Source organism: Strongyloides ratti (assembly GCF_001040885.1).
Source record: "Strongyloides ratti genome assembly S_ratti_ED321, chromosome : 1".
Lineage (NCBI taxonomy): Eukaryota > Metazoa > Nematoda > Chromadorea > Rhabditida > Strongyloididae > Strongyloides > Strongyloides ratti.
The window spans coordinates 7332582-7355225 of NC_037307.1; the positions used below are offsets into that span (position 1 = coordinate 7332582).

General features: G+C 23.4%; 12 protein-coding genes across 12 annotated transcripts; 8 read left to right on the top strand and 4 right to left on the bottom strand.

Annotated features, from left to right (window-relative positions):
* Nucleotides 1–94: 94 nt before the first annotated feature.
* SRAE_1000226600 (DPH3 homolog) lies at nucleotides 95–383 on the bottom strand (the record flags this gene model as incomplete). Its single annotated transcript, XM_024649322.1, has 2 exons — nucleotides 95–224; nucleotides 277–383. The coding sequence occupies 2 exons, from the start codon at nucleotides 381–383 to the stop codon at nucleotides 95–97; spliced, it is 237 nt and encodes a 78-aa protein (XP_024503211.1).
* A 1781-nt stretch (nucleotides 384–2164) lies between these two features.
* Nucleotides 2165–3089, top strand: SRAE_1000226700 (Hypothetical protein; the record flags this gene model as incomplete). The annotated part of the gene is made up of 2 exons (XM_024649323.1): nucleotides 2165–2447; nucleotides 2587–3089. The coding sequence occupies 2 exons, from the start codon at nucleotides 2165–2167 to the stop codon at nucleotides 3087–3089; spliced, it is 786 nt and encodes a 261-aa protein (XP_024503212.1).
* A 257-nt stretch (nucleotides 3090–3346) lies between these two features.
* Nucleotides 3347–3890, top strand: SRAE_1000226800 (Hypothetical protein; the record flags this gene model as incomplete). The annotated part of the gene is made up of 2 exons (XM_024649324.1): nucleotides 3347–3486; nucleotides 3701–3890. The coding sequence occupies 2 exons, from the start codon at nucleotides 3347–3349 to the stop codon at nucleotides 3888–3890; spliced, it is 330 nt and encodes a 109-aa protein (XP_024503213.1).
* A 238-nt stretch (nucleotides 3891–4128) lies between these two features.
* Nucleotides 4129–4991, bottom strand: SRAE_1000226900 (Hypothetical protein; the record flags this gene model as incomplete). Its single annotated transcript, XM_024649325.1, has 3 exons — nucleotides 4129–4572; nucleotides 4620–4775; nucleotides 4827–4991. 3 exons carry the CDS (start codon nucleotides 4989–4991, stop codon nucleotides 4129–4131), a joined length of 765 nt encoding a protein of 254 aa, XP_024503214.1.
* Nucleotides 4992–5647: 656 nt separating this feature from the next.
* On the top strand, nucleotides 5648–7708 carry SRAE_1000227000 (Nucleolar protein 10; the record flags this gene model as incomplete). Its single annotated transcript, XM_024649326.1, has 3 exons — nucleotides 5648–5713; nucleotides 5759–6042; nucleotides 6082–7708. 3 exons carry the CDS (start codon nucleotides 5648–5650, stop codon nucleotides 7706–7708), a joined length of 1977 nt encoding a protein of 658 aa, XP_024503215.1.
* Nucleotides 7709–8409: 701 nt separating this feature from the next.
* On the bottom strand, nucleotides 8410–9037 carry SRAE_1000227100 (60S ribosomal protein L18a; the record flags this gene model as incomplete). The annotated part of the gene is made up of 3 exons (XM_024649327.1): nucleotides 8410–8745; nucleotides 8788–8967; nucleotides 9011–9037. The coding sequence occupies 3 exons, from the start codon at nucleotides 9035–9037 to the stop codon at nucleotides 8410–8412; spliced, it is 543 nt and encodes a 180-aa protein (XP_024503216.1).
* Nucleotides 9038–9472: 435 nt separating this feature from the next.
* SRAE_1000227200 (Nucleolar complex protein 2 homolog) lies at nucleotides 9473–11372 on the top strand (the record flags this gene model as incomplete). The annotated part of the gene is made up of 3 exons (XM_024649328.1): nucleotides 9473–9652; nucleotides 9693–10667; nucleotides 10719–11372. 3 exons carry the CDS (start codon nucleotides 9473–9475, stop codon nucleotides 11370–11372), a joined length of 1809 nt encoding a protein of 602 aa, XP_024503217.1.
* A 1637-nt stretch (nucleotides 11373–13009) lies between these two features.
* On the top strand, nucleotides 13010–15649 carry SRAE_1000227300 (Autophagy-related protein 9 family-containing protein; the record flags this gene model as incomplete). Its single annotated transcript, XM_024649330.1, has 6 exons — nucleotides 13010–13125; nucleotides 13180–13376; nucleotides 13437–13607; nucleotides 13665–14123; nucleotides 14166–14471; nucleotides 14511–15649. 6 exons carry the CDS (start codon nucleotides 13010–13012, stop codon nucleotides 15647–15649), a joined length of 2388 nt encoding a protein of 795 aa, XP_024503218.1.
* A 419-nt stretch (nucleotides 15650–16068) lies between these two features.
* On the top strand, nucleotides 16069–16598 carry SRAE_1000227400 (Ribosomal RNA processing protein 36 homolog; the record flags this gene model as incomplete). The annotated part of the gene is made up of 2 exons (XM_024649331.1): nucleotides 16069–16260; nucleotides 16302–16598. The coding sequence occupies 2 exons, from the start codon at nucleotides 16069–16071 to the stop codon at nucleotides 16596–16598; spliced, it is 489 nt and encodes a 162-aa protein (XP_024503219.1).
* Nucleotides 16599–16969: 371 nt separating this feature from the next.
* On the top strand, nucleotides 16970–17587 carry SRAE_1000227500 (Hypothetical protein; the record flags this gene model as incomplete). Its single annotated transcript, XM_024649332.1, has 2 exons — nucleotides 16970–17104; nucleotides 17147–17587. The coding sequence occupies 2 exons, from the start codon at nucleotides 16970–16972 to the stop codon at nucleotides 17585–17587; spliced, it is 576 nt and encodes a 191-aa protein (XP_024503220.1).
* Nucleotides 17588–17687: 100 nt separating this feature from the next.
* SRAE_1000227600 (Hypothetical protein) lies at nucleotides 17688–18040 on the bottom strand (the record flags this gene model as incomplete). Its single annotated transcript, XM_024649333.1, has 2 exons — nucleotides 17688–17846; nucleotides 17885–18040. The coding sequence occupies 2 exons, from the start codon at nucleotides 18038–18040 to the stop codon at nucleotides 17688–17690; spliced, it is 315 nt and encodes a 104-aa protein (XP_024503221.1).
* Nucleotides 18041–19545: 1505 nt separating this feature from the next.
* On the top strand, nucleotides 19546–20999 carry SRAE_1000227700 (Hypothetical protein; the record flags this gene model as incomplete). Its single annotated transcript, XM_024649334.1, has 2 exons — nucleotides 19546–19857; nucleotides 19893–20999. 2 exons carry the CDS (start codon nucleotides 19546–19548, stop codon nucleotides 20997–20999), a joined length of 1419 nt encoding a protein of 472 aa, XP_024503222.1.
* Nucleotides 21000–22644: the final 1645 nt, after the last annotated feature.

Consider the following 22644-nt stretch of genomic DNA (forward strand, 5'->3'; position numbering starts at 1 on the left):
ATACAATTAAAATTAAACATTTTTTTAAAAAAAATAACAATATTAATATACATATATATATTATTAAAAAAAAAACAACAACAATTTTATGACTTTATGCTGAAGCTTTAACGGTAATTGAAATAGTCTCCATATTTGAAAACATTTCTGGATCATATATAACTCTAATAATTAATGAACAACTAGGACACGTTGCCACATCTTCACCTAACTCCAACATTTCTCTACAAAACATCATATGATTAATTAAATATAACATTTAAAAAAAAAACTTACTTTGTAATTTCAAAACGATCACCACAAGGACATGGATACCAATAAACACTTTTTTCTTCATCAAAATCAAAATCTTCAATTTCTACCTCATCATGAAAAACAGACATTTTAAAAAAAATATACAAAAATAGAAATATTAAAAATGTTTTGAAATATTTATTATTAAAAATGAAACAAGAGTATTATATTACCAAATGTTTTCATCTTGAGAATCCAAGTTACAGTATTAAAAGAAAATTTCACAGAAATATAAAATAAAATTATGAAAAAACTTTATTATAGGTTATTTTTATCATCTTAAATTGTACTTATACATTAATTTGTACATTACCTTATTACATTTCTTATAAAATTTTAAAAACGTGTTTGTTAAATAAAAATTAAATTATTGAAAAATGAAAACATTAAAATAAAACTGGTATAAGAAGAAAATCATAATTGAAACAAATAAATTTTGATTTTAGTAATTATTACATAGTAGCTATTATGTTAGTTATAAAATATTTTTAATATTTTTAATGTGTGTCCATTAATAATTATTATTTTTTAATAAATATACTTTATGGAAACTATCTAATTTAATTAATAAATAATTAAAACAACAAATATGTAATAATTACTTTTTATTTTTTTTTATCATTTAGTAAATTTATTATCAAATAAATATTCATGTTGAGATGTATTTTATTAAAAGAAAATTTTCTTCTTCTTCTTCTCCTTCTTTACGTTATTATATATTTTTATAAAGTAAAATTTTCATTATAAATTTTTTGGTTTGTTTTTTTTTTTATTTATTTATTTTATCAATTAATTTATATTAATATAACTAAATAATATAATTTAAATTAGATATCCACAATATTTAGTATTACAAGTATTCTTACAATTCTCCTATCTGCTTTTATACTAGTAATTATAATGTAAAAGTTTGTGCGCGAAATGAAGAAGAAGAAAAATCATTAGAATTGAGAGCTTATCTAGCTTATTATATTTTTCTATTGAAAAGCAATTCTTCTTAGTATATCAAATCAACTATATGCATAGTTATAATGATCAGTTAATTTACAATAAGAATCAAACATTATACAATGTTACAGGTTGATAAAAGAAGGGGAAAGTTGTTTTAAAGTTAGGTGATTTTATTTAAGTCAATATTTCTTAGTAAAATAATAAGAATAAGATTTAAAATATATAATATACTTTAAAAATTTTTCCATGAAACTATATATTACTACAATTAATATTTTTTTTTTTTTTGAAATTTTTATGTCAACTTTAAATACCTAAAATATTATTTATTATTTTCCACTTTTATGTGTCTAAAATTTTTTTTATTTTTAGTAATCCGTAAATTTTAAAAATACTTATTTATTTATTTATTTATAAAATTTAGTTTTATTAATAGTAATAATATTTATTTTACCTAACTACTATTTCTAATTTTTTGTAGTTCTAAAAAAATTACACTTCTATATTTTATAAATTATGATAATAAAATACAAAATTAATTTGCAAGGATAGTGTTGTAATATGAAAACCTTTATAAAATATACCTAAATGTTGATTAAAATTTATATTAAATAAATACAACCCATAAAAATTGTACATTGCGCAAAGCAGATACATAACTATTTTTGGTATGCAATAATAAAAGATTGATAATAATTAAAATCGACCATTAGATAGGTTGAGTTAAAGCTTACTTTTGATTATTTAAATATTATTTTTAAATGTGTTAAGAGTTATGACTTATTGTGTTACTTATATTATTTTGCTATCAATAAAGTAAATTGACATTATAAACTAGATTTCGTTTCACCTAAATTATTTTAAATATTTATTTATTTAAAATTTCTAAAAATTATTTATTTAAGATCTCTTTCTAAAAATGGAAATTGCTCTTCAAGGTGAGAGCCGAGGTATTTTATACGAAGGTTATCAAAATTCCTTTATTCAATGCATCTTTGAAGAAGGTGATGTTGATGGAAAAAACGAACGTTATGAATTTCGATGCAGTTCAGATTTAGAATGTTGTGGTAGAGTTTGTTGTGTATCTCAACCTAGAATTATACCAATATGGTTAATGATTTGTCTTATCTTTCTTGCTTTAATACTTTTAGCTGCAATTATTGGTGCTGCATTATATTTATGTAAGAAAAGACCAAAAAAAGGTATGATTTAATATAAAAAAAATGTTTTTGTTTCTTTAAATATATATATATTTTAATTATAATTACTAATTATTTAATTTTTTTTTACCTAAATTTTCCTTATTAACTTTATTTAATATTCTTTTTTTTTCCTTTTTAGTTCGAATTCCTACAACACACTCAATAATTCGTCCTCCTAACCAACATATATATCGTTCAATTAAAAATGACGACAATGATATATATAGCCATCGTTCACAATATGATCCATCATATGTTTCTCCTGATTATTTAGTAAATGGTTATGGAAATAGAGGTTATATTACATATGGTGATGATTATAATAATATAGATAAAGCCTCTGATAGAAATTTAAATACAAATAATATTATTAGATCTAATCCAAAAAATGATATAATTAATGGTGAAAAAAATCATAAAATACGACGAGGATCTGAATCAACATTCAACGACAATACATATACACAACTTCCACATACTACAACAAATTTAGCACACGAACAACCACCACCATTATTTTATAAAAATGGTATATCAAATGGTTTACCAAATGATAACAAACGAAAATTTGAAGAAACATATGAAGAAAAATTTCATGAAGAAATAACAATGGAAAGAAATGATTCAAAAGAACTATTATAATTGATTTATCGCATTTCACTGTTATGTAAACATAAAAAAAAATACCTATAAATAACATCAATAACATGTTTTTACCTTTAAAATTTGCCTTTATCATTTTTAACCTTCAAATATTACCTTGTACATAAATTAAATATAATTTTACGAAAAATTCATCCTTTTAATGAAACAATATCAATACATTTTATTAGTTAAAAATATTTAAAAATAATTATAAATATATTTTATTTATTTAAGAAAAATTTATTTCATCATCAATGGAAGAGACACTTCTACCAAAACCAAAAGTAGAAAAAATTATTACTCATACTGAAGATGAAATATCAAAAGGTGAAATTTGTGAACAAATTGATACAAGACCACCAACTCCTCAAAAAGCTCAACTTGCATATTATAGGTCTGTACAAGAATTGGTACCAAGTTATAATCCTGTTGATTAGTAGTATCAATAAAAAAAAAAACTTTTTTTTATCATAAATTTTAATATAAAAACAATTTTTTTTTTTCAAAATTTTTTTTACAAAAAAAAAAACAAAAACGTATCACAATTAAACTAAATATTAATAACAATTTTTAAAGATTTTCCAAAGATTATCATTAATTTTTTTCAGACCATTTGTACCTGATCCCGTAGATGAACAAACAATAGGAAATCCTGAACGTGGTCAAATAGAATATCATGATGCAAGTGAAATAAGTTCACCAAATTATGCTGAAAGTCATTCATTACCAAGACCACCTTCAAGAAAAGCTGATGCTATGTTTTACAGACCTGGTATTGATAATGTTCCTTCCTATTAAAATACTTTACTTTATATTTCAACTAGTTTAACATTAAGTTGATAAACTATTAATAATAAAAAGCAATGGTTAATATTGTGTAACTAATGTTACACTTTAATGATCTTTTTTTTTATAAAAATAACAAATTTATTAATGTTAGCATTATAAAGCAAAAATAGTATCTACAAATCTTATTATCACTGCTATCTAAGTGTTATAGTAAAAACAAATTAAAAAGATGCATAACTGATGATACTTAATTAGATGCCAACATTGATTCAAATGATTTTCCCTCTTCTTTTGCCTTTTTATATGTTTCATACTCTGGTGATTCCTTAAAAAGTTTAATTTTTCTTTCAATACCACGAGCTGTATCCATGTAAACATTGTCTTCAGACTTAGAAATAGTCTCAAAATCTTCACCGTATTTATCCAACATATTAGCACAAAATTTGATATCTCTTAGGGCAAGTTTATGACTACCACGTCTTCCTCCACTATGATTAATTTTTAATCCTGGATATGTTTTTTGTCCTGATACTGAATTAACAGCAGTCTGAACAAAGTTTGTTACACTTTCAAAAAATGAATTACTATAAGTAGGATGAGTTCTAGAAACACTAGACGTTTGTGATGCAGGACTTGAAGATCTAGAAGTATTTTCTAAATTTGTAACAACACCACTATCAACAGAAGGTTTCTAAAAGTTTGGTAATTATTATATCACTACAATAAAATAATACTTACCATTATTTTTTTAGAACCATTTGAATTGACATCCACAGAAAGAGCATTATTAATATTTTTGTTCTTTTTGTCACTAACTTTAAATGTTACTTTTTCGTTAGTGTCAAGTGGTTTTGTCTCTGGTACATCACCGTAAATGGTATTACTTTTAATAATCTAATATAAATTTAATAAAATTTAAACAAATTATAAAAAAAAAAAACTTACTTCATCCAAATCATAACATTTATTATTAACGCAATTTGAATATGTGGTTTTTTTCCACTCTCTTAAAGAAAGAAGGGCCTTCTTAGCTGCCTTTTTTTTATATGATTTATTTTTGTAAGCATGTTTAGTACTACAATTTCGCTTAACACTTTTTACTGAACGCATTATGAAAATAAATTTCAATAATAATCACTCTGAAAGAATAAAATCGTCATCAAATAGTTGTCATATTTATCTTACTATTAAACTACAAATAGAATTAAATGGTTACGCCTAAAAGTAAATTTTATAGTAAACGTCTTCAATATACGGTGTATACTCTTTATATAAGCTTAAAGTATGTAAAAATGGTATCATAATTTTTTTTTTTGATAAAACTTTCTTAGCAATAAATATATAAATTTTATAGTTAGAATTTACTTCTAAATATAATAAAATATATATAGATAAATAATGTTTTAATATAAAAATGTTACATTTTGAGAATTAAAAGTAATTTTTTTAGCAACAATGTTGTTTAAATTTTAGATTTTTATTGTAAAACAGATAAAATATATTTTGAAATAATTTTCCACATATATTTAATTTTTTAAAGGTATAAAAAGAAAATTTATAAATAAATTTTGAGAGATTTTTAAAATTATTGGGCTTTCAAAGTATATTGTGAAAATATATAACTATCTCTTAAAGAGAAAATGATTGCATCTTTTGGAATATAGTATAGTTAAATTTAAAATTTATACATTTTATATCAGTTGCTATTTTCTAAATTTAATTTTACTAGTATTTTTTTTCCTTAAAAATATAATAATATATTGATAATGCTTAAATTACAAAGTAATAATGTAAAAATATATAATCTTAGTGCTGGAAAGTCCTTACCGGAGGTAAATTTATTAAATTTTAATATCATGAGTAGAAAATTTATTTAGTGGGTAAATGATAGGGCAAGAAGAAAGTTAGAGCAAAAAGATATAGATTTGCGTAGGAGGATAATGTTAGTTCAAGATTTTGATATGCCTGATGTTTCACATAAATTAGCATTAACAAGAGATGGAAGATATTGTTTTGCCGCTGGTAGTTATAAACCTTTTCTTAAATGTTTTGATTTAAATGATCTTTCAATGAAATGGGAGAGAGGTTTGGATTGTGATGTTGTATCAATATGCCCAATTTCAAATGACTACTCTAAAGTAGTATTATTAGAAGAAGAAAGGTATTTAGAATTACATTCTGCAAAGGGAAGATTTTTTAGAATGAGAATTCCTAAATTTGGTAGAGATATGTGTTTTTCAAGAGAAACTAGTGATCTTTTTATTGTTGGAAGTGGTTCTGATGTATTTAGGTTAAATTTAGAAGAAGGAAAATTTATGGAACCTTTTAATACAACTTCAGATACTCTTACATGTTGTAAATTAAATGATGATCATCAATTATTTTTGTGTGGTACTGATGATGGAAAAATTTTTGCATTTGATCATAGAGATAAAAGTAATGTTGGAATTTTAGATTGTGCTTTAGGTCAATACTCTGATACAAATAATTATTTAAAAACAATTTATGATATCCCTGAAATTAAAACAATTAAGTTTCGTGATCCTATGACATTTGGTGTTGGTACAACTACTGGACATGTCTTAATTTATGATATTAGATCATCAAGGCCATTATTTGTTAAAGATTTACAGATGGGTCTTCCAGTTAAAAAATTAGATTTTGTTAAAGAATCTAATGCAGCTATTAGTATGGATAGTCAAGTACTTAAAGTTTGGGATTGTAATAGTGGAAAACCATTATGTGCTATTGAACCTGGTGTTGTACTTAATGATTTTGTAAGATATCCTAATAGTGGTTTGTTTTTCTTTGCTAATGAGGGTCAAAAAATGCAACAATATTTTGTTCCTTCAATTGGACCTGCTCCTAAATGGTGTTCATATCTTGAGACTATTACTGAAGAACTTGAGGAGACAGATCAACCTATAATATTTGATGACTATAAATTTGTCACAAAAGAACAATTAGAAGATATTGGATTGGCAGATTTAATTGGTACAAATGTTGTTAAAAGTTACATGCATGGATACTTTATTGATATTAAATTATATAATAAAGCTCAAACATTGACACAACCATTTGCATATGAAAAATACAAAGAAAGAAAATTAAAAGAAAAACTTGAGGAAGAAAGATCTGCATTACCAATAGTTAAGAAAGAACCATCTGTAAAAGTAAATAAATTGTTAGCTAGAAAATTACAAGAAGAACAGCAGTTAGCAAGTAAAAAAATTAATAATAAAAAAGAAGCAAAGAAAGTTACAACACGAGCCGCAGCAGCTTCTGAACTACTTAGTGATGAAAGATTTAAAGGTTTGTTTGTTAATCCAGATTATGAAGTTGATGAAGAAAGTGAGCATTATCAACGAATGGCACCAGTAATCGAAAGATTAAAAGAGAAAAATAGGAATAAAAATATGTCAGACGACGACGATGATGATGATAATGATGATGATGATCAATTAGAAACTAATAATATGCATATTGATGATGATGATGATAAAGATATGTCACATACTAGTGATATGGATAATGACATATTTGGAGATGAATCGGATAATGATTTATCCGAACAGTCAGATGATAGTGATGAACCAAAAGAAAAATTAAAGAGGCCAGTCAAAGGGATTCAAAGAAAGGGTGAAAAACCTAAAGGTTTCAAACTTATTTCACTTGACAAACAGAATGATTTCAATATATTTCACCAAAAAGTTGACGAAGATGAGAATGACTTACTTATGCGTGATCGAAAGAAAACTACTGAAGTTGGTGAAGCAGCTGTCATTGATGATACACCTTTTGGAGGAAAAACTATGGTTTTCAAATAAGTCTATTTTGTTTATAAAATTTTGTTGTTTTTATTAAGTTTTGTATATTTTTAATTGTTTAATATTTTTTATGTAAAAAGGGTAAAATTGATATAAAGTTAAAACCAAATTTTTGAATTATTATTTAAACTGTAACAATAAATATAATTAGTATTGGAAGTTGACATATAAAATTAATTTAATTAAATGATATAATTATCATAAAGAAGAATAAGTTAAATACAATTTATGCACTTATAATTCAAAATGTTAATTAACACATTTTTGGAACAAATTATAAGTTGGTCTTTTTTTTAAATTCTTCAAACTATCAAATATTACGAAATAGAAATAACTTTTTTTTAGCTTAGCTTTAAAATACTTAATGAAAATATTTTAATTCTTAGTGTCAACTTTTAATCAATTAATAAAAAATAATTTTTTTATTAAACATATTTATAACTATTTTGAAGTTAAATGAATATGAATAAAACTATTTTAAAGATATTGTCAACAGTAATCCCCATGTAAATGACAAAATACTAACAATTTATCAATACAATGTAGGGTAGACATTAATATTTTTTTAAAAACCAAAGTTATTATTTTGATCAAAAATTCATAAGAAAAAATATAAAAACACACAAAAAAAATGAAGAAAAATTTATATTCTTCCAACATCTGAAACAAACAATAACAATTAATCACAGAAGTCATACTGCTTAAGCAAAGTGAGTAACTGGACGACGAGTAGTGTATCTAGCAACTCCCTTGCGTTTTGTAACACGGTGTGTCAATGGGAATTTAATCTTAGAATCGTGGAATTGAGTGATGTGATCACGTCTGCAGTCGGAATTCTTGATAACAGAAACCTTGATAATTTGGATACGATCGGCTTGAGCACGATGACGGGATCCCATATCACGATAACATTGAGTAACAGCTGCAGGAAGAGAGACATCGCGATATTCTCTGTACATATTATGGTGACCGGTACGAGAGTCGTATCTGAGAAAGATTCCAAAGTTCTTTACACTTCCTGTATTTTTTGGAGCAACCTATAATATAATTTTTATTTTATATGTATTTTAATATCATACCTCTTCACATTGAATGATTTCTCCGTGAGTCTTCTTAATTCTACGAAGTTGAGAGGCAAAATACCAGAAACGAGATTTAGCAACAATGCTGTTTGAAGCAAAAATTTGCATTTTGTAAAGTGCTGGATTTTTGTCTGTTTCAGAAGGAATTTTACGTCCAACGACGATGAATTCTTTAAGCTAAAAAAAAATGTATTTTTTACTAAAATAAATAAAAACTTACTGTTTCTCCAGAAGCTTTGATTGGCATAATGACCTTTACCCTAAAAACAAATTATTAAAAATAAGATAAATAATAATAATAACCAAAAAATTTATAATGAATATTATTAATAATACGATACCTAAAAACTTTATTTTTTGTGTTTTTTTGTGGGATTAATTTACAAAATGTACTTTGAAATATTTAAAAATATTAATAAATCGTTTATGATAATATTTTAAAAACAAATTACATGTTAAAAAATAATTTAGTAATTTTTTTGATATAAATCCTTCATTTTTCTAAACTAATAAGGGTTATATGACATAAAAATCGTTGAAAAAAAATAAAAATTAGGGGTGAAGAATATTCATATTAATTTGTAAAGTGTCACTGTCTCTCAAAACGAAAAAAAATAATGTGGAATAAAGAATACCACTTTTGTAGTAGTTTCAAATTGGAATTTATCCTACCTTTACTATAATGGGGCCTCCAAAAAAGATTAAAAAGTTGAAAAAAACAAAAAAAATTAAAAAATATTCAAAGAAATTAGAGGTTAAGAATTCAGAAATTAATGATGATTATGGAAATCAATCAGATGTATCAGTTGAAATGGATGAATTATTTGAGTCAAATGAAAATCCTGAAGTTTCCAATAATACTGTAAGTTATAGTTTTTTTTTTGAAATAAGTTTTTTTTTAGTCTCTAAATAATGATGATGATGATGAATACGATAAAGAATCTGACGCTTCCCTAGAAAGTATCTCTAATGCACAAAGTCATTTAGATGAGTTAAAGAAGTTGTCAGAGAATGATCCAACATTTTTAAAATTCTTACAAGAACAAGATCCAGATCTTTTAGATTTCAAGGATGACAATGAAGATGAGGATATGATAGATGAAGAAATGGAGGCAGATGAGGAATCTTTGATATTATTATATGGTGACAAAACATACATTGTCAAATATAATGGAGAAAAGAAGAAAATTGTTGATAGTAATGTTATTAAATATTTAAAATACAATTTATTAGAAACGGAAGCTTCAAAAGACAACTTAATTAAGGCTACTAAAATTTTAGTTTCTTGTTTTGATGCTGTTACATATATGATAGGACGTAAGAAAAAAAGAGACATAGATTGGGTTATAAATGACAACAATGTTTTTAAAGATATCTTGTCATTATGTTTTAGTAACATTGTTCCTACACTTTACAAAATTTTACAACCAGTATCTGAAGAGAAAGCTTTAGAGTTGAGAAAAAAACAAAATATGAAAAGAGCTATGGATGGTATTACTTACTTTAAAAAATGGAAAAAATATGGATCATTATGTAGAAGATACATTGAAGCAATTGGAATTTTAATTAATCAAATAACTGAAGATGGATCAAAGAAACGTATATTAAGACATATTTTAGATTTAGTTGATCTTCATATTCACTTTGGTGGGTTATCAAAAAAAATGGTCAAAGTTCTTAGTCGTTTATGGTGTACTGCTAATGAAGATAATCGTATACTAGCTTTCACAATTTTGTTTAAAATGTGTCGTTTAGACAAATCACTATATCCATTAATTTTGAAAACTTGTTATATGACATTTGTTACTTTCTCAGGATATACTTGTAGTCAAAATCTTAAGTCATTTTGTTTTATGCAATGTTCCTTTGCTGAAATGGTACTATTGGATTCCTCTGTGTCTTATCCTTATGTTTTTGTATATCTTCAGCAGGCTGCAGTATTTCTAAGGAATGCAATAAAATCAAAATCAAATGATAATATGAAAAATGTTACAAAATGGCAATTTATTCAAGGTTTATATTTGTGGAATGAAGTTATAATAGCTGCTTGTAAAATGGCATCAAAAGTACCTGGTAATCATCCAGTTCATGGTATTGCTGAACAAAGATTTGCCTTTATTCAAATAGTTATTGGGTTATATACTCATACACAAAATCAACGTTATTTATTGTTAAGAATTCATTGTCTTCGTATTTTGATAAAACTTCAGACATCTACAGATGTATACATTCCACTATTAGGTTTAAGTATGGAAGCTGTAAAAGACTTGATGTTGATAGATGAGCGTACACCTGTTAAAAAAGATGTCATAGTTAATGATGATGTTGTTGATGTGAATTTAAAAATTAATAACGATTTAATTGGATGTTTAGAATTTAGAAAAGTTGTTGGAGATGAACTTTTGAAGGTACTCAATAGTATTGTTGATTCTATTGAAGATGACAAAGTTTTTGATGCCTGTGCTGCACCAGTTGCTAAAAGAATGAGGTACATATTAAAGAATTGTAAAAATAAGGCACATCTTTCTATGTTTAAAAATTTTGTAAACAAATTAGAAACAAGAAGATCAGAAAAGTCTTAAAGAAATTTATTTTTTTGTTGTAAAATTTGGTTAAGTTTTTTTTTTTGCTTTTTGATGTTAAATAAAATACAATACTACTTTTAACTGTTTTTGTATTATTTGTGGTAATATTTTGCTCTATTTTCTTTTTCTTTTATGGATAAATTTTTAAGAATTTGTTTGATAATTTTCATAAAAAAATAACATTTATTACGTGTATAATAAATGAAAGTTTTTATAGAATAAAACTGGTAATTCTTTTTGTATAATCGGAATATATTCTTCTCTTAAAAAAATTTGTATTTTTAAAACTTTTAAATGATTTTTTTTTATTATTATTTAAGTTTTAATTTGTATTGCTTAACTATTTCATCTAAAAGTACTATAATTTAATAAGTTTTTAAAAATATACTATTAAATTTCAATAGCATTTTACAACTAGAAACTTGTTTAATTGAATGTAATAAAATTAATAAAATTCTAATAATTTTAAATATATACGTTTTTATTATTAACGTAACGTTTTTTAGCGTAAAGTACATAGCAATTATTCTTTTTTTTTTAAATGAAAAAAATTATCTAATAAATGTTTATGTTATAAAATAAAATACTTTTTGAATAAAATGTTAATTTACAACTTTTTTTTAAATATTTTTTTTGCCATATGATAATTTATGATTGTGATTTATATCAAAATGTAAAAAATAATACTCGTTAGAATTTTTAATTTTAGATAATAAATAATAAAATCGATTTCTATATTTCATGAATTTTTTTATCATAAGATAATTTATAAAATGTAAGAGATATTACGTTGAATAAATGCTATTTAATGACAAATTGTTTAAAAAAAAATAGTTATACATTCTATCATATATAATTTTTTTTAAATCTAAAAAGTATTAAAGATTGTAGAAAAAAAAAATATTTCTTTTAAATATTTTAATAAAAATAAATTATTTACTTCTTTTTTTAAAGCTTTTCATATATTTGATAGGGATAAATTTATTTAATTTTTAGAACAAATAAATACAATCTAAAATGATTATCATTGTTTATTACTATAGGATGACGAACTTCCACTTTGTTTTTTGAAGACATAGTTACTCGTGACATATCAAGAAAAGAACAGATGTTTTACCAAAGTCACAGCATACTAGTATTTTTAAAATCACGATATAAATGTTGTTTTGGTAAATTTTTTATATAAATTACCCAATTTAAGTTTTTATATTATAAATTATTAATACTTTCTGTATAAGAAAAAGTTGGATATATTTTGCTAAAATTTTTATCTTAATGAATTCTGATTTTTTGGTACATTGATTTAATTGAATAAAAAACATTCTTTATTATCTTCAAGATTGATCGATCAACTACTTATAATGATATTTTGGCTTACATTAGTAAAATGTTTTATAGTATGATACACCACGTGATATTAGGTAAATTATTTTATTAGTAATTGCTAGAACGTCATATAGCTTGTTAAACGTATACTTGAAAAATATTTAACATTGTTTTTTTTATCTTGATATTGTTATAATTTTATTTATCATTCGTTGTTATAAAAAAAAATTAAACAGCTACAAAAATATAATAATCTTAAAAGTCATACTTGTATAAAATTATACTTTGATGCATATTTTTAGAATAAAATGTGGCCATTAACATCATCAAGAAATAGAGATCATTATCGAATAATTGATGGTGAAAATGAGAATTTAATTCAAAGCCGGTATGGAGCTATTGATGTTGATCCTGATGAAGATTTGTAAGTTTATGATGTTTGAAAATATAGGTAACTTTGTTTGTTTTTTTTTTTTAGAAATTCTCCACCACATTCACATTTAGTTATGGATTCATCGGCACCACAACCTTCCTCATCTTTCCCATTTCATTCGTCTTTTTCATTTTCTCGCAACAATAAATGGGATCATATCCAAAATCTTGATGAATTTTTTACAACAATTTATGAATATCATCAAGGAGCTGGATTTTTGACAATAGCCGTAACTCATACGTGTATTTTGATACAGTTTATTATAATGACATTTCTGACAATTTTTTTAACACAGTGTTTAGATTACTCAGTTTTATTTTATGATAAACATGTAAATACTATGGGGAAAAATATAACGGGGAAAATTCATATATCAGATGCAATTTATCCTAATTGTTCAAGTCAATTTAGTTTTTTTACCTGGATTACCATATTAATTGCTTTGATTTTTTGGTGTAGACAAACTTGGTTAAGTGGATATAAACTTATGAAATTTTATGATATTAAAATATTTTATACTACTATTTTAGGAATAACAGATGATGAGATAACTAATGTTACATGGCAAGAAGTTTGTCGGAGAGTTTGCCATGTTCAATCTAAAATTCATCTTGTTATAAATAAAGATAAAATTACACCTTTAGATATATACATGAGAATTATGCGTCATGAAAATTATTTTATAGCTATGGTAAATAGAAACTTGTTGCCTTTAAGTGTTAGATTGCCATTTGATGTTGAGATACCTTATCTTTCTAAAACATTGCGAGATAATTTAAATTGGCTTATATTTAATGGACCATTTTCTTTATGGTTTGGTGCTTATGCTTTAAAGCCATCAATAAAAGATCCAAGAAAGTTAGATGATATTTCATTAGAATTTGAAAAAACTATTTACTATGCTGGAATTGCCAATTTAATTTTTTTCCCTTTCACATTTATATACCAATTTTTGTATACATTCTTTCATTATGGACATGCTATTAGAAGTAATTCATCAATTTTAACTTCTAGAACTTATTCTAATTTAGCAAAACTTAAATTAAGACATTTTAATGAATTAGACCATGAATTAAATTTAAGACTTAACAAAAGTTATAAATATGGTCTAGAATATTTAAATCAATTTAAGTCAACATTGGTAGATGTTATTGTTAAAACAATTGCATTTACCTCTGGTACAATTTTTATTATTATTTTAATTCTTGCCTCAATTGATGAAGATGTAATTTCACGGGTAGAACATGTTGTTACTATTAGATTTATTTCTGGTATAATTGCATTTGTTGCTGGATCTTTAATATATGATGAAAATACTATATGGAATCCAAGTCAAAGTATGACAACACTTGTTGGTTTCATACATTATGTTCCAGATTACTTTATTGACAATGCTCATACGGAAAAAGTACGAAAAGAATTTAATTCAATGTTTCAGTTTAAAGTTTTATATATTTTTGAAGAATTACTTAGTCCAATATTAACACCAATTGTATTACTTTTGTATATTAAACCTCGAACAAAAGAAATAGTACAATTTTTCCATTTATATACTGTAAATTTAGATGGTATCGGTGATGTTTGTTCATTTTCAGAAATGAATATTGAAAAACACGGTGATGGGGATATTATGACATCAATTTCATCAGAATCAGGAGAAGATATACCTTTTCCATTTGAAATTGATAAAATTGCCAAAGCATATCAGCTTAAAACAGAATTATCTTTACTTAATTTTGTAGCAAACAATCCCGATTGGGAACCACCAGAATCAGGAAAAGTTTTTATTAAGAAATTTAATAAGGCAAAAGAAATTAATGGTTATAGTATAAATATTAATAATATTACAAGTACTCATGAAGAGAAAAATTTGGATATATCTTCAAAGGAAGATACATTACTTCCGCCATTAGATGATTTAGTGGAAGATATAAATCATGAATGTCCAAATAGACAGGTACCTCATTTCAATACTCAACCATATACATCATCAACTGGTAAAAGTTATATTGAAAATACCGAAAATTTCTCTAATATACCATATAATAATCAAATTCCTTTTGCAAAACAAGTAAATCCTAATACAAGAGCTGGTGACGAGAATAGTGCGTTAAACATGAGTATGAATGCAATATATATGCAAAAACTTCGAAATCAATTGAATACATCTATTGATGGACCTTCTTACTATGATGAGAATCAATCATTTAGAAATAATAGTCGAACATCTAGTCAAATTGCAAATTCAAGTATCATGTTTCACAGTGCAAGAGGACTAAGAGCCTGGGGAGTACCAAATGAATCAAATTATCAGAGATCATCAACCTCGAGCATGGATAGTAGTTTCCTAAGAACATATGATAGAAATAATGACAATGAACTTAGCCAAAGTCGTATGCCAGATATAGAAGAACATGATACTAGCGAAGAAGATTTAATGAGACATGAAGATATTCCAGGCCCAAACACTAGTAAAACAGAATCAGATTTAGAAGGACAAAATAGTAATAAGTAATGTTTTTGATAATAATATTAAAATTTTAATTTATTTTAAATGAAATACTTAATGAAATATTATCAAACTCTCGACACATCATACAAATAATTCAATATTTTATATGAATTACCATGTTTAGGTACAACTTATGTAAATATTTTTATATAATGTTTCTAGCATTTAAACCATGAAATATAATTTTATCATTTAATTTAACACATGAAAAATTTGCCTTGTAAATAAAATTTTTTAATTTTAAACTTAAGTTAAATAAATAATTTGTAATGTTAAGAAATAAAAAATAATAAACATACATAATATTTTTTTTTAAAAAAAATTCTTCTTAAGACAACTTTTGTGGAAATGTGTTCTTATTTTTTTTTGTCATTTGATACAATTACTACCAAATTTCTATTTGTGTTTAAAAATTTAACAAAATGAAGACTAAGGGTGATAAACCTTTAGAAATAAGTTACAAAAAACCTGTAAAACTAATAAAAAAGCCAAAATTTGGAGAAAAACCACGTGGCTTTGATCCTAGATTTGATTCAAGATGTGGTGATTTTCATGAAGGAGCCTTCAGGAAGTGTTATTCTTTTCTAAATGAAATTCGACAAGATGAAGTTAAAGTATGTTTAAAATAAATAAATAATAAAATTATTTATTTTAGGCTTTAAAAGAAGAATTACAAAAATGTAAAAATACCAATCCTGAACGTGCCAATAAAATTCGTGATATTTTAAAAAAAAGAAAATGTCAGGAAATGAATGAAAAAATGATTGATCTTAAGAAAGAAACAATAAATGAAGTTGTTAAAGATAATATTGAAAGAATGAATAGTGGTAAAAAACCTATATTTTATAAACCAAGTCAGATGAAAGAAAAAATAGCTAAAAAGAAATTTGAATATTTTAAGGAGGAAGGAAAATTGAATAAATATTTAGAAAAAAAGCAACGTCATAGCTAGAAGTCATAAAAAATTATTGTTTTTTTTATCAATTTATTATTCGTTTGTTTGTTTTTATATGTAAAATAAAAATTACTTTATAAACTTTGGGTAAAATATGAATTTATCAATGAAGAAATTTGTCAGTTGAAATGATATTTATGTTTTACATTTTAAAAATAATTAAAAAGTAGTCTAATGAAAAGGAATTTTTTTTTCTTAGTATTACCAAAATAAATACATACAAATTTAAATATTTTTCTAATAAATAAATTGTTTGAAACCTTTTTAATGAATGTGATCTTTCTAGGAAAACGTTAATCAGTTTTATAAATGCTATAATATTAGTATAAATATATGGTGATTTTGGATTATTTTCAAATTATTTAATAATGTTTTACACTTATTTTTTCTATGCTTTAACAATTTTGTCTATAAGAGAAAGTTTATGCTTACCAAAAAATTATCTTACTACTTCTCCATACCTTACTGATTTTGATACTGAATTAACGCCTGAATATAGTCATGTAAGCATTACAATTTTTTAAAGATATTTTGTTAAATTTCAGCATGAAACTTTTAACCATAAGAGAAATGTCGATCTTGATGATATTCTTTCAAAACCTGAAGAAGTTTTTGAAATGAGTTTAGATAGTTTATCGTCAAATGAAGAGGATAACGAAGAATATGAAATAGAAAATGATAATGATGAGTTTTTAGATCACAATGAAAGCGAAATTGATAAACGTTCTTATAAAGATGATCATAAAAAGAGAGAAAAAAAAGATATTACAAAAATTATTAGTGTATCATCAACGAATACTAAAGAGTCTACACAAAATAGTGTAAATAGTGTTAATAGTGTAAATAGCGTAAATAGTGTTAGTTCTTCAAGTAGTTCAATTAGTTCAAGCAGCTCAAGTAGCTCAAGTAATTCAAATAATTCAAACGGTGTACATAATTCAAATACCGTTGTTAGTAAAAGCGAAAGTCATATTTCTATTGAATAAATCAAAAAACTATTATTGAAGAACAGACAAAAACATTGGATTTAAAAACTTCTTTTTTTTTATAAATATAAAAACTTAATATATTTCTATATTAACTTTTTTAAGATAAGTAAATTATACCAATAATTACAAAAATAAAAGATAGTAATTTGTGTGATAAATTTGGGTAAGATTTAGATGTACTGTTACATAAAGTTTGGTTACAAATACAATATTCAAATGTTCCATCTTCTAGTCCAATTGTTTCACATTTATTAATCTAAAAAAAATATTTAATTAATTAAAATTTAAATATACCTGTAAAAAAGTTGCATTTCTTCCTGTAAATGTTTGAAAGAGTGGGTTTAATGATGAAGAACATCCTCTAACTATAATTTGTTCATTTTGTGTTTTGACACTGGTATTAAGACATTTATCATATGGATAAGAACATGTTACTTCAGATCTTTGCATATCTTTTTTTGTTAAACCAAATTTTTTAAATCCAATAACTTCAAAATAACATTCTAAAGAAAAAATTATTTGTATCAGAGATAATATAAATAAAATATAATAAATTATATTATTAATCAAAACCATCTCTTCAAAAATTTGTCAAATAAAATATTTTTCAAAAAGTTTTATTTTAAATTATTTAAATATATATTAAACTTTATCATAAATATAATAATGTTCATCTTAGTCGTAAAAGGTATGTATAAAGCAAATAATGATAACAGAAAAAATAATTTATATAATGCACTTAAGAAAATATATTATCCATAATATTATAAATAAATTATTTTAAAAAAATGGTTTCTTTTTTTAATAATTCTTAAATCAAAATATATTCCATGATAAATAAATTTTTTTAATTACTTATATATTTATTTTGTGATTAATTGTATAAAGTTTCAAATATTTTATACAATTTTTATTTGGAAAATCAACCGTACTTAAAAATATACAGTTTGATTTTTGCATAAATATTCACACAATATAATAATTGATAAAATTAATAAATAAAATTGTATAGAAACATAATTATGTAATTTTATCATACGCCATTTATAATATTAAATTTTTCTTAATAAATAAACTTTGCAACTGATAAATTCAAATATTATATTAGTAACAATTTCAAGCAAAACTGTTTTCATAAATTGAACTGTTATATTTGTAAATATAAATTTTATAAGTATATTTTTTTATGTAATTAATTAAAAAAAATTTGTTTTGTATTATTACAAATAATATAATGCACTTTTTTTTATTCAAAATCTACAAATATGTATATTAAACTTCATTTTTTATAATCAATTTGAAAAGTTTGTTAAAATATTTATGTACAATACTTTTCATCATCTTATTGAAGTTTCAAAGTAAAAAAAAAATTTAAAAAAATCTTTATTTTTATATTACAATTACTTCTTTGTTAATCTTTAAAGTCACATTATTATAAAAAATTACTTTGAACTATTTTTTTTTAATAGTTGACTTTTATTCTTAATATAATACTTTATCTAACATTTTTTAACAATAAAAAATTTATATTTTTATCAAAGAATAATGGTTATAAATTAAAAGTCATTAATACAACATAAAATCTTACAAAAAATTTTTCCCCGAAAAGCAATAATTTTTGAAACAATTTTTTTACAATAATCACAATTCATCAATTATAATTAATTTTAAAATTAATTAACACTTATTAATGAATGTTGAAATTAATTATTTAAAATAAATATTTTGCATTTTTTAAAAAAATTACTTGATATATGCATTTAAAATTCCTGAATATATAAATAATATTTTTTTACATCTTTATTAAATAATTAAAATTTTTATATTTTTAATAAACGCTTTTAAAAAAATTTCTAATAGATTTGGTATGTTGTATTCTTATCATATATCATAAATTAGATAAATTTTAGCTTTCAATCATAAAGAAAATTAGCTTTAATATGTTTTTAGAAAAAATGAATTTTGGAATAATTATAAATAATGGAAAAAATGATCAAATATACGATGATTGTTGTTCTTTATTTGACAAATATTTTCTAAATTATCCTTTGTACAATAACCTTATATTTAGATACATTTTAAAAAAAATAATAGAAGAAAATCTTTCTATTTCAGTGAATGCAGTAACATATTCAGGAAAAACTTTTGAAACAAAAGATGAATGTAATACGATTATAATAGAAAAAATATTAAAATTGAATCTTGAAAATTTTAATTATACAACATTAGTAAATAAGGAAAATATTTTTTTATTTATTAATACTTCAGTATGTTTTAAACTTTACTTTTTACTTTATTTTAGATTTACGATAAAAAAGATTTGGATATAATTTTTATAAAATTTAGAAGTAGTAACATAAGTAACTTTTTTACAGAAAATGTTAGAAAAGAACAAATTAATTACGAATATACAACTATTGGTGAAGAAATTTCCAAAGAAAATATACAAAACTTAACTCATCTTGAAGATGATATTTATAATGCTATTAATCATATGAATATTCCTTCAAATTTTTTTTTTGAATTACTGTACCATTTAAACATCAGACCACACAATACACTAATAAATGAATTTAATAAATCAATCTCTATTAAAAGTAATTTTAATGAAGAAACAAAAAAACTTGATTCTGTAGATGAATGTTTGTTACAAACATTTAATGATAGCATAAATATTGTTAAACAAACACTAGAAAAAGCAAACATATTTTTTATGATGGAAAAATTTAGTCTGAAAATGATGAAAATGCAAATTAATGATGAAATGAAAAATCTTGAATCTCTAGAGAAGAAATGTTCAAAAAAAATGAAAAGTAATAATCTTCAACAATATTATTCGGAGGAAAAAAATGCAACAAAACAAAAAACAATTTCAGAGATAACAACTATTCTTATTCAACGAAAAGATTTTCTAACAAAATGTTTAAATAAATGCAACATTTTTAGTGATAAACATACACAATACCTAAATAATTTTATAATAGAAATTGACAAGACAATTAATGCAATAAAAGAAATAAATAAAAAAGACATTTATACAAAGATAAGAACATTAATTGATAAGAGAGAGGATGCATTCCAAATGGTCAAACAAAATTACGAAATTATTAATGGGAAAAAACTAATCTCAACTATAGATACTGAACAAGATAAGTTACAAGATGAATTTTTAACTGAAGTTGAAGCTTTTTCAAATATTGTTGATAATGAAAAGAAGAAATTTAACTTTATAAATAACAACCAACAAAATATAATTGAAAATTCGAAAATAAATTTACAAAAAATTAATGATATTGACAAAAATTTAAAGTACATTATTAGTTGTAAAACAAAGATAGAAAAACTAATTGCAAATCATGACAAATTTGAAACTGCTTCAAAATTAAAGGACTTCCTTAGTAATTTATGAAAATAAAAATTATTAATAGAATTAACATTAGATATTTAAAATATATAAATATTAGTAATGATACATTCAACTACCCATGCCACATATATTTTATTTTTTTAACATTAAAAACATTTTTAAAATTAATACTAAACATGCCTATTTCAACAAATTAAATAAATTTTTATGTTAAAAAAACATGGAATAAAAATATTTTGAAATTTAAATTTAAATCATTAATATTTTTTAGAAAGTTAACAATTTGAAAGATAATTATTTTTTATATGTTATATTCAAATTATAATATATTTGAACATTAATTTTATAATAGATATTGCTATATTTTGATAAAAAGTTAGTTTTAGTCAAATTATCACTGGACGATTCATTGCCGCTTTGGAAAAGAAGCACAGGAGTATCAACACCAGTAATCAATGCAGGAGAAGGAAAGGCTAAAGAGAACTTAATGCCCCAAAAAGCAGTACCTGGATTCAACTCAAAGAAAAAATCCTGAGGAAAGTACAAGAAAATAATGGGAATTGTATGCAAAAATCAAAATACAAGAAACAATATATTGAAAATAAATTTTTTGCTGATGCCGCTTGAAGTCTAAAGAAAATTATGAACAATTCTAACGTTGATACAAACTATTTCTGCAACACGTAAGAGAATAGTGTAAGCCTTGGGAAAGCTTTTAGATCCAGTTTGAAGTTTATTGCTGAAGAATCTAGTGGCATATTCAATAAAGAATGATTCGGAAAAAAAGTGGTACATTCCAAGAAAGAATAATTGAAATTGTATCAAGAGGTGAATTAGACAGAACTGTTGCAGCAAAAGAACGGATTTTAACAACGTTTTTAGTAAATGGACTAACGAATATGGGGTATAAAAGAGCGGTGGTACAGTAACATTGAAGCAAAAGTGATTCAATGTTTGAAGAAATATGAAGTGGCGATGCTAGTGCTAAACTTATTCTCAATTCAACAAAAGTGAATGAAGTATTCAACGTGAATACTAAAAAAAAATTGCTACTGTTGTAGCGGGAAAAACATATGAAATCTAAATACAAATTTCTAAAGAAAAATGCAAAAATTGTGATAAAGTAAGGCACATGTTAAAAATATGTAAATCAAGAAGAAAATTCAAGATAAATTGTAAGCGTCTATACTGTTAGAAAGTGTTGACAAGAAAAAAACAGAAAATTTTTTTTAAGTATATACAGCAAAACCCAATCAGTCGTGATTGAAAATTGTCTATGGAGAATGTTATTTTTTCAAAAATGATCAAGGATAAAAAAGAAGAGAAAGGTTTTGAAAGAAACAAAGATGAATTCAAAATGAAAACGAGAAATCTTAAAGTCTAAAGTAGCGATATATATATATATATATATAAGGTATTGGTTGAAGGAAGATAACAATTGAGAAATACAAATCAATTAAAAAAAGAATAATTTCAACATCTGTCAAAAAAATCAAAGAAAAGCAAAAATACCAAGAATTGATCATAAGAAATAATATTGTGGGAGGAAAGTAAAATATTTTAATTTTAATATTATTTGAGTAATAATTAGTTCATAAATATAACCCTGTCTTAATAATAAGCAAACTTAATTTAATCATTATTAAAAATCACATTATAATACATCAATATTTTCAAACGTAAATTT